This window comes from Mugil cephalus, chromosome 8 (genome assembly GCF_022458985.1).
Source record: "Mugil cephalus isolate CIBA_MC_2020 chromosome 8, CIBA_Mcephalus_1.1, whole genome shotgun sequence".
Taxonomy (NCBI): Eukaryota; Metazoa; Chordata; class Actinopteri; order Mugiliformes; family Mugilidae; genus Mugil; species Mugil cephalus.
Window position 1 is genome coordinate 10645910 of NC_061777.1, and position 11675 is coordinate 10657584.

An 11675-nucleotide genomic window follows, 5' to 3' on the forward strand; every position below is an offset into this window, starting at 1 on the left:
CTGCATGCTGGACGCATATTGGCGTGCGTGCTCACGCGCTACCGGGGAGCTCCCGTCTCTGGCTCCTCTTCCCTATCAGTCCGGTTCACGTTTTGTCAGTCTCTCTTCCCCATCCACAGTGCAGTCCTCTCAGGCTTTAGGTACAGCTCGGGGAGAGCAGCACGTTTGGCTACCAGGGACGCCGGAGCAACAGCAGCCCACCCCCTATACACACAGCATCCAAACGAAACACTACCCTCACAGACACTCACAGCAACGGATTATACCCTCTGATTGCCGGACACCATGGATGTTTTTTATTAGCAGAGAGGCTAAGGATACAAAATCATTATGTGTTATGGTTAGCATTTCATCCGGCGTGAGTGAGAGAGTGAGTGCGTGTGTGCATGCATGCATGTGTGCGTCTTTGTGCATGTGTGTGTCTGGGAGAGAGAGAGATGTCATTGTATTTTGTTACCATGTCAAGACGCTGTGAACGGTCTCGTGTTTGTTCTGTGCTGGATGATACTGACATGGATGTTGACTGGTTCTGAGCCTCTCGCTGGATCCTCTTTTCCACCATCCGCGTCTTCCCTCCATCCTCCTATGGCAGACATGGGCCTGCTAAGCAGACTGCTGTTCATCTTGCTACATGACTGGAATTATACTTCTCTTATGAGTAATAGACTAAATCCTATACAGCTAGATTACTGATATCCTTGTTCCTACTGTTGCTCCTTTTGCTCCGTGGTTTACCTCTGCATTCTCTGCTGTGGCTCCTTTACTTAAACATCTGGACGCACAGAGCTGACTCTGGGTGCAGTTTTGCACTCCATCACCTACAGCCGTACCCTTGGGAATTGCACATGACTTAATCCTAAAGGAAGAATCCGGGATTTGAATTTGAGGACTGCATTGGAGGTTTCTTTTCTCGAAGTGACCTTTGCTTCAGCTGACCTGTGGTCGCCCGTCTGTGGGTTAGGATACAGGACAAGACGTCCCCGCTCCCAGCTGGCTCACTTGTCCAGTATGAAGAGTCACCCATGCGTCTACTCGGGGTATCCCAGCTTAGCTGTTTGTGGGGTGGGAGACCCCGGGCCTGGACCGTCCACTAGTCCTCTGAAGCGGCCCCTTACTGACCCCTTGCCCTCCTGTCTTGCCCCTGCAGAGGAGGCCTACCAGAAACTGGCCACTGAGACCCTGGAGGAGCTGGACTGGTGCCTGGACCAGCTGGAGACGCTGCAGACAAGACACTCAGTCAGCGAGATGGCCTCAAACAAGGTGAGAAATACTAAAAAGTTTCCACCCAACATTTGATCTTATACTTTGGCTCATGATGTAGCGATGTAGCGGTTTTTGTTAGACTTAAAATGCATATTTGCTGTCTGCAGTAAATACTGAAACATTCAGAAGCTGCTGCCCAGGATTCACTGTGGTGCTTTTTTGTGGCTCATCAAGATGATCTATTAAACTCTGGCTTGTGTGAGACATGTAGTGTAGTGCAGTGCTGTTTCAGAAGCATAAACTTAAAGTTGCTTAATCGTCTATAATGTTTCCTAAAGGTTGATCATTCATTTCTGGTAGATGGTGATGAAATATATGTGGCCTTTGTGTTTTCCTGCAAAGCAAAATTCGCTGGTTAACTCCACATAAGGGAGGTAATGTTTAATAAATTGCTTGTAAATGCACCATTTCAGCAGCCCATTCATCTATCCACACCTGCAGTTTCCATATATTCTTTTTCTGGAAAACACATATAGAGTGAACTCTTTTGTGTCTCTGCTTCTCTGATACACCATAACGTAAAGTGCACCTCGCTCCATATGCTCGTATGCTCATTTTGCAGCTCTGACTTTATTTGTCTCCTTGGGCCGAGCTGATGTTCAGCACGACTTCATAAAAAAATAACCAGAAACAGAAACGTCCAGCACATCCAACCACTGTTGATTCAAGTAATTGCAACGTGTGTAGTATAATATTTGCCAAACATGACCTCCTTTGTGTGTAATCCTCTGTGTTCCCTGTCATGGCAAATATTTATCAGCCTATAGTACTCACTATTTGAGCCTGTAGAGTTCACTGCTAAATCATTTGGTTGGGCTATGTGCTCAAATGGTGCACTTTAATGTCAGCACACGTCGGGCTGTTTTTGTTATTTTGTCCGTGGATGTTAGTGATAGCATCGTCATGCAAGCAGGGAGTTTTTCGTATGAGCATGCTCAGTCGCCACCAGTGTGTGTGTGTGTGTGTGTGTGTGTGTGTGTGTGTGGAGGGAGGCTGTCGTGCCACTCTGAATGCTGATCAGCTCTGGGCTTTGGTGATGTCACACACTGTGATGTCACGCGGGGAGGGGGTGGAGGGTGGACCAGAAGCAAGAAGGACAGAGAGACAAAGGAATTACACCGATGCACGGGTTCGCCACCGATTTCACCGCGATCACACGCACAGACCTGTGCCCCTGCCTCATTTAAAAGTGAAAAGATTTTATTTTTTTCCCTCTAAAACTAAAACAACTGTTACATGCTCTCCGCCTCACCATCGCTCACTAGCACAGCTATCTGTGGTCGTCATGGCAACAGCCACAGGCCTAACCTCCCTGCTATCTCACTCAAGCAACGCACACACACGCACGCAGACATACATCACAGGTAATACAGTCGCTACATCTTCCACACATAGCCATTAGTTTGTGTCTGTAGCCTACAGACTCTCATTTATCAGCGCTCAACGTGTTCCTTAATTTATAAATGAAGGCAAGTCTCAGATCAAAACCAAACAATATAATGGAATTCCCTCGAAGTACATGGATTCAAATTACAGCAAAATTTGCGCCTCATTGCTTTCCCATCCCACAGTAAACCGGCTTCCTCACATTTGCTCTTTTAAGCCCAGAGGCTGCCATGACAGCAGGTTAAACAAGGCGACACGGACATTTGCCCCAAAGGACACGCTCACTGCAGCGGCTGTTGTTGCACATTGGGGGGGGAGAAAAAAATAAAAGTAGCTGAAATACATACTGCGCACACCTACTCTACACCTCTCCATCTCTGAATTGAACATTTCATTCAGGTTTCTTACATAGCCTTTGTGTGGGCGTACATGTTTTCTGGAAACAGCAACTGGTCCTCCTCTGGCTCAGCTTCGGGAACAATGTGTTCTGGTAAAGTTTGATCAGCGTGCTTCTTCCAAGTGTGACTATTTTCTGACGTAACTTTAGAGAACAAAGGATTTCACGTACGTGTGTCTTGCTTGGATGTACGTTGGGGTGGAAACTGTACTTTGGTTTGGTCGTGGTCTGATCTGTTGATCACTGGCGGCGGTGTCAGGCCAGTAGCTGGGTCTGTTCTTTCGGACGTCTGATTCTTGTTGCATGGTTAAGGTTAGGGCTTTAGTATTTCTTTACCGTTGATACACAGCTCTTAGTTACAATTTCTAACATTGGATGGTGGCATTTGGATTCAGTCTTATCTGGCCAAACCCTGAAGGATACACACATGACACATGTGAGATGATCACATCCTTCAGTCCCGTAAACGATGTGTTCATCATCCAACAGTCATCCATGACATCTATCATCAGTACTGCGTTTCCTTTGTGTTTGACTTCAGTCTGTTTTTGAGATCAGGTACATACAGGCTATATAAAGGATATAAATATTGTTGTACATACTCAAGTACACGTCCACCCTCTTAACAGAGGAGTAAAACTGGGATTTCAATACTTCACACTCATTTTTCCCTGAAAGGGGTGTAGCCACTTAGCATTCATAGCATGCATAGTTAACTTTTTTTCATTTATTTGTTTGTTTGCTTTTTATTTTATTTTGAGCATCACCCAGATAAATTCTTTTTATGTTTACTGTACTTTCTTATGTTCTGTGCCCGTGTCCTCAAAAGTTAAATTTATTGCAGCCAGGAGCTCTTCAAATTGGGTCATCATTTTTTTTTTGCTAACTTGTTACTCTCACACATGTAGGTCAAAGTCATCCTTCAGCAGATGAACTAGTTGCTGGTACAATCTGTCTTTGCATCTTCTTCCTCACTTCTTACGAGTTGCGTTGCACTTGGCTATTTACAGACTTCCTATAGACGGCCTAGATTTCCATCGCGGCGTCTTGTGTAGAACATGAATGGACAGCGGACTCATTTCTCACACTTGGCTACGTTCATTGAACAGTCTCTGCCGTTAGAGTGTCCCTGCCTTCTCTGTGCTCTGCGGAGAGGGGGCGTCTGCAGACAGAATGAATGCAGAATGTGAGAAAAGAAACAAATGCAACAGAGATTCAGAGGTGTTGTGGGCTATATACAGCCGGGAATTGATATTTTTGGTCACTCGGGCCAGAGAACAAATTACACACAAGTCACAGCTAAGGTTGGTGTGACACTTTCCAATTTTTACCCAATAGCTTGTGTTCACACCTCTTCTCTGAAGCATCAATTTGAGTGTGTATTTGCGTGACAGGTAGGGGGAGTTTGTGTGGATAGGCGGGGGTGTCTGTGGACGTCCGTATTTGTGTGTGTGCCCCAGCTGGGAGTAAACTGTGTGTGTGTGTGTGTGTGTGTGTGTCTGTGTTCGGGGGGCCTGTGTGGGCTTGCTTGGCTCTCGAGTCGGTGAAAGCGGCTGGATCTCAGTTAGCCCGGTGGTCTCATCTGCTCCAGCGTAGCTGTAAATTACTCACAGTGCCAGGCTGGTTGTAGAGGTGAGGTGTAAAGTAAGCTGAGACAGGTTTGGTCCCTTTTCAATCCGTGTAACCGCTGGACCACAGCATCTCGACACATGCGTGCGTACATGTGCATTTCCACACACACGATATACGAACTAAGAGGGAGACTGGTTTTCAGAGGCTCGTAGCTCGGTTCATAGACTGGAAGATGTGTGTTAAAGTTTCACTGTTGTCCCATTCACTTTACAATTACAATTTACAATTATAAACTTTTATTAAATCATTAGAAGCCTTTTTCTTTTCGTAGCTCGTAGCGTTATTTGTAGCTTTAGTTTCATATTCTATTCTTGCTATTGTATTCTATATTCTTGCGGTGCTCTTCCATCAACATTAAGTAGTTCAGCTAGTTTATTACAGGAAACTATGTTTTGTTGCTAATGACAAGTTTAATTCTCTTTACCTGTGGTTAAATAGATGTCCTTATTGTGTTCAGTAAAACAACAAAAAAAATTGCTTAAATTTTGTAATTAAAGCTGAATTATGTTAGAAAAAGAATATGATTCGTTGTCCTTTCTAGCAACAAATCCATGATGCATTTTGTTATGAAAAAAACATGTCTACAAAATCTACTTATAAAACAGTGATTACTGGATAATCACACGTGTTGTCATAATCTGGAGTAGTGGCCATGCCTTCGTATTTCCCTTTGTCTTTATATGTTCCTTTTTTTTTTCTTGATTAACTTTTATAAAACATCAACCATCAGATTTTTATTTTTATTTTTCCCATTTATCAAAATTGACAATATTCTGAAAAGTGAAATGTCAGCCAAAATAAAATATGTCCAACTTTTGACCTAGCATAATTTGGTCAAAGATTGTACTGTTCTCCGGGACACGCTGCTTTATAAACCTTAAACCTTTCCAGTCAGATTTCTAAAAGTATCAAGGTTCAGTCTCAAAGCAAACCTGTAATTACCAGTATGGGTCTCTGATCCTCATTTTAACCTCAAACATCACTAATCTGGCAGGACACGGGTACTTCAGGTTGTTTTCATTGGAGTGAAGTGAAATTTTTAAGAATCAAAAACATGTTATTCTCCTGGTGATGAATTTTATTATTTTTGTGACTGTTTAAATTGTAGCAGCGAGAGAAGATGTGAAATGTGCTGGAAATGTGAAATATTTTCATGGTTTGTATTCACACGGCAACCTTTCACACCCCTTTCGATGGGAAAATTAAAACTACTCCTCTTCACCTTTCCTCTCGACTAAAGCGGCAACCTCTTGAGCTGAGTGACAGCCGTGGCCCTGTGTGGACACGGCGCTTTTCAGTCTCTGTCCCACTGAGCCCACTTCAGCTAACCGGGATGCGCTTTCTTTTTGTAAGTTTGATGTGTATTTCGTACGTTCACATCATCTCATCAGTGACCGTGACTCACCGTTCGTTGAACGCAGCGGTGGAAGGTGACCTCACATTTTCAGCATTATATCGCGCTGTATGAGGTAACCTGTGCTCGTACAGCGGAGTGCATCACGTGGTACGAGAAGGTTAGGTCAGTCGACACGTAAACACGGTTGCATGCGCGCGCGCGCACACAGTCACATCCCGTTGCACTGCAGGAATTAAACGAAAGGGAAGGGAGGTAGGTTTTTTCCACTGACTTCAGCGCCGGCCAATCACACAGCAGGCAGTCCTGAGTCTGTTCCAATCCAAGCCAATCAGAGGTGATGATGAGCTCACACTCCTTTCATATCTGGGCTTTGATTCGCTGCCGTCGTGTGACACGGCAAGAGAAGCAGCCTGTGCTCTTCACATGGGCGCTTGTGTCATACTCGCAGGAGCAGGCGGGCTGGCAGTCCTGTTTGGGAGCTGTTGATAGAAAAATTTTGCTATCCTGGAGCTTTGGCATATACCGAGCATCCGCACCATCATCAATTATTCACGGTCTCAGCGGGGTGTCCCTCCATTGGACTGTGCGTGTGTGTGCGTGTGCCCATGTCAGTGTGTGGTCACAATATGCTCTCATCAGATCTTTTGGGAGCCTCAATCCGGCAGCTTCTTTCTCAGGATCCGCTCTTCCTTTCTGCTTTCTGGGGCATCGGCTGTTGGATATTCGCGGGGCAGGGACGTGATACTTCATTTGTGAACAATGCGCAGCTGATTTACTGGGACGCAAGCTCTGAAGACTCCTCAGGTTGAAGTCTTTTTTTTTTACTGGAGAGAACTGAGGACTGCTTTTGTTTTTACTAGCTGTAAAAGCCTGTTCATCCACTGAACTGTAAAACGGGCTATAAACTTGTACCTTCCTGTTGCTGGATCTATTCAAGTTCGTTTGTCAAAATGCCTGAAGCAAATTATCTGCTCTCTGTGTCCTGGGGATATATAAAGGTAAGATGTGTTCTCATGTTAGTGTATTCTAATTAATTATCAGTGCGTCCCACGCTGAATTAAATGCAGTTTCTTGAAGTGTGTTTGTATCTTGGAGAATATCGCTCCTTGTTAAGATGTCGGGCCACAAAACAGTGCTTCATAGGTGTGACATTTCTGGATCCTCTATCTATTTTGATGCATCTGTGAGGGGAAGAACTGACAGTGCTTTCAGTGTGGTTTGACAATGGTGGATTTAATGGACAGAGCCATGGTTTTTATTTTAAATTAACATGGATTTTTCTCTTCACATGTCAGTTATTAAATATTTTTATTTGGAACTTGGATGAAAAAAAAAATAACGATAATGCACTGCTCCCTTTTTAGGTCAACAATCCTCTTGGTAGCTGGGTTGCGGTTCAGTTTTTGACGTAATAGGGTTGCGCATGAATCTGAAAATATGTCGAGTTCATTTTTATGTCTTTGTTTTAATAATTAGGGTTCATGTAAATGCAGCTCGGCTTGACATTTTTTTTTCTGCTGTACAGGCTCTGACCTGACAAAAACAGACTATATTTTTTTGCTCCTTGTGTCTCCATTTTAAAAAGCCACCCAACGAATTCCCGTGGGTGTTCTTCAATAGGAACTCAATGCGCCATTGTTCAGGAAGCATTTTGCAGAGTTGTGATCGTCTCTTTTTAGTCACCACTTCTGATTTACATAACTGATAAATGTATACTCACTACGCCTGGGAACCAGAGCCACACGGATTGAAATATAGCTTTAGAGTTTATTCTTGTGGAATTTCATTTTGTTACTTTTGCTGTTTTGCAGCCGCTGTGGAAAATCCCTGATTTCAAGCATTCTCCTCTGCGTCAATCAGTCGGGTCTTCAAATCAAAAGCCGGAGCTAAATTTGGGTCTGCCACTTCAATTAGGCACCACTGAGGGAGGGCGAATGATGAAAGGTTGAGAAAGAGAGAGCGAGGGAGATAAAGTGAAATCAAATGAAACTGGGAAAATGGGTCGTCGATACGTCTGTGGCGCCAGCCCCTTGACCTCCTGTGTCTCTGTGTTACTTCATAAAATGTGACATTCCTGGGAACAGCTTCTGTTATGTGACTGGAAACTTCAAGAATCTCCTTGTTGAAGCCTGCAGCTTGCAGGGGCATGTATACCAATAGAATAATTACATTTATTCACTCAGAAAATAAAAAAATATATATATATGGATTTGTTAGTGGGTCCACACTGAAGGTGCCTCAGTCGTACAGAATAATCAAATGAGCATCGTTTTGTATCAGGCTCTTGAAGTCTATTTTGTGTCTCTGTCCTTCGTTTCAAAATGAGCCATTCAAATGTGTACGTGATGCCTGTAAATAAAATGAATTGTGATTCTTCCCGTCATCTGAACGTGTGTGTTTTTTTCAGTTCAAAAGGATGCTGAATAGGGAGCTGACTCACCTATCAGAGATGAGCCGGTCTGGGAACCAGGTGTCTGAGTTCATCTCCAGCACCTTCCTAGGTGAGTGATGAGAAGGGAACATAGACTCGCTGCTTTGGATTTTTTTTTTTTTTATATATATATATAGTTTAAACCCATCCTACCTGAACAGCGAGGATCTTTGTGTTCACCATCCATTTGTGATTCACTCCGTCTCTCCAGACAAGCAGCATGAAGTGGAGATGCCGTCCCCGCAGACGCAGAAGGAGAAGGAGAAGAAGAACAAGCCCATGTCTCAGATCAGCGGGGTGAAAAAGCTGCAACACTCCTCCAGCCTCACTAACTCCAACATCCCTCGCTTCGGAGTAAAGACCGAGACCGAGGATGAACTCGCTAAGGTGAGCTTGTCCTTACAAATGGTGTCACACAAATACAGAGCATACTGTGTACACGTTGCTGTACTTCAGGTAAAAAAATAAATGATGTTTTGTCTCTTGTTGCGTGTAATTCTCCTTTAGGAGTTGGAGCATGTAAATAAATGGGGCCTTAACGTTTTTAAGATCTCAGAATTCTCTGGGAATCGGCCACTGACAGTGATGATGTACACGATATTCCAGGTAAAAACTTGTGTTTGTCTCGTCTTTCACCAAAAAGTAAATGCTTAGAGGATCCTGAATTCGTCTCAACTACAATGCTCCCTCTTGCCTTTTCCGATTTGTAGGAGAGAGATTTGTTAAAAACTTTTAAAATTCCACTTGACACCTTTATAACATACCTGATGACCTTAGAAGACCATTATCATGGCGATGTGGCCTACCACAACAACATCCATGCTGCTGACGTCACCCAGTCAACTCACGTGCTGCTATCTACCCCTGCCCTCGAGGTGAGCATATGTGCACGTGCACACACACACACACACACACACACGAGTAAATAAACACACTCTCACTCATGCACGGACAGATACACATACTCACTAACCCACTATCCATGCTTCCACAATCAGCTTCAATCAAACTTCTGCTCAAAGCCCAATCAATGGCTCTTACTTGGAAGGATATTTTTGTCCAACGAGTCGGTTCTCTCTTCAATGACCTCCCTCCCTCCCTCCCTCCCCTCTGTGTTCGGTTCTTTCTTCCAGGCTGTGTTCACAGACCTTGAGATCCTGGCTGCCATCTTTGCCAGCGCAATTCATGACGTGGACCATCCCGGAGTCTCGAACCAGTTCCTCATCAACACCAGTGAGTCTAAATACAGCGCTGTCTTAGCAGCTATGTCAGTGGCCCAGCAGTGTCAGTTGTGCAAATTCACAAACCCAATCATACACTCACAGTCTGATACCCAGGTGAGAACATCCACACTGCGGCACACGTACACACAGTGATATGTCTTTTTCACATAAATGACTCAGAAATAAACCAACCTCAGATGCATATTTACTTTATATACAGAACATGCAGTCATTTGCCATTTAATTAGTAACAACTAGTGGAAACAAATCCATTTTAATGTCCCTCACGACTCTTAAAACGTCCAGTTGATGTTGAGACGGCACAAGGAAATTGATAATTAACTGTATGATCATTTTGGAGGATGTCGTGCAATGGAATTATCTCATTTGACTTGAGTGGCAGCTCATTGTTTTAGTTGTGAGGTTGTCATCATTGCAGCCTCAGACTTTCTCCATTTGCATTCCATAGGCTGTTAATCAGACTGACTGAGAACGTGTTTTTGCTGCAAAATCGTCATCGTTTCTATTTTCGCCTCCATTGTAAAGTTGAAGGCTGGAGTCACAAAGGAAAGCTCAAAACCCAGAAAAAGAAAAGACAAACTATCTGCATAAGTCAGTATATCTAAAGGGACTGATACAGTGTGTTAGTAACAGTGTCCTGGAGCCACAGACTGAAGCCTTGTTGTCTCTCTGACTAAGTGGCCCATGGCTGGAAGAACCACAGATTTAACCTTAATTTGTCAGTTTAGGGGAAAACACAAACACATAAAGTTTATATCCACTGGGTATCACTTTAGACAGCAAATCACACCATTATAAATGTGAATGTTGCATAAGAGCATTACAAAGACCTTATTGGAACAGAAAAACATGGCACCGTCTCATACACTCAGCACATGAAAGGTTTTGGTCGTCCCATAAGCCAAAATGGGGAATCCCTGCAGTAAAGGCAGTGTGAGTCATTATAGTTAGGAGCTACCAGACTGATCAGACTGAGCGGAGTGGGATCCCCTTTGTGCTTTCTGCTGCTCTGTCCCACTGTGACCAAGACTAATGCATGTTAATGGGAAATGCAAACACAGCTACAGGACCTTCAAATGACCCGGAGTGGGAAACCTCTTAGCGGAATTCATTTTTCTTCTGCTGCTTACTGTGGGAAAACGCATGACACGTGTACAGATGCTTCTAGAGAAATCTGTGGCTCTAAATAGCGTCCCACTTGTTTGTTTTACCAAATGATACTTTCCTGCGAACTAAAACTCTCAATCCGATTGTCTTCCCTGCAGATTCAGAGCTAGCGTTGATGTACAACGACTCGTCCGTGTTGGAGAACCACCATCTGGCAGTTGGTTTTAAGCTCCTGCAAGAGGAGAACTGTGACATCTTCCAAAACTTGACCAAAAAACAAAGACAATCACTGCGAAAGATGGTCATTGACATCGTAAGTGGAAAGATTGACATCCCCTCTCTACGGTGATTGAAATCACTTGTTTCCTGCGCTGAACGCTACAGTAACAGATTGTTCTTGGTGTTCGAAGGTGCTAGCAACGGACATGTCCAAGCACATGAATTTACTGGCTGATCTGAAAACGATGGTGGAAACCAAGAAGGTGACCAGCTCTGGTGTCTTGCTGCTAGACAACTACTCGGACAGAATACAGGTGAGGCTGACTGCATTCGTGTCTCCGTCAGTCTGGTTAGCCTACCATCTCTTGTGAGACATACTGCACTGGTACTGTGTGTGTTTGACCTTACTTGCTGCTTACACTCAGGTTCTCCAGAACATGGTGCACTGTGCAGACCTGAGCAACCCCACCAAGCCCCTGCAGCTGTACCGGCAGTGGACGGACCGCATCATGGAGGAGTTCTTCAGCCAGGGTGACAGAGAAAGGGAGAGGGGCATGGAGATCAGTCCCATGTGTGACAAACACAATGCCTCAGTAGAAAAAAGCCAGGTAATGCACACAGGCAGATAATACTGTGCAT

General features: G+C 44.1%; 1 protein-coding gene across 6 annotated transcripts in view; it reads left to right on the forward strand.

Annotated features, from left to right (window-relative positions):
• Window positions 1–11675, forward strand: part of pde4d (phosphodiesterase 4D, cAMP-specific) — a 166638-nt gene that overhangs the window by 152534 nt on the left and 2429 nt on the right. For all 6 annotated transcript variants that reach the window (XM_047592720.1, XM_047592721.1, XM_047592719.1 and 3 more), the window contains 9 exons: window positions 1148–1260; window positions 8443–8536; window positions 8678–8853; window positions 8974–9072; window positions 9177–9341; window positions 9600–9699; window positions 10976–11130; window positions 11228–11350; window positions 11462–11644. In XM_047592720.1, coding sequence (XP_047448676.1) covers window positions 1148–1260; window positions 8443–8536; window positions 8678–8853; window positions 8974–9072; window positions 9177–9341; window positions 9600–9699; window positions 10976–11130; window positions 11228–11350; window positions 11462–11644 — 1208 coding nt within the window. The remainder of the gene's footprint in view (window positions 1–1147; window positions 1261–8442; window positions 8537–8677; window positions 8854–8973; window positions 9073–9176; window positions 9342–9599; window positions 9700–10975; window positions 11131–11227; window positions 11351–11461; window positions 11645–11675) is intronic.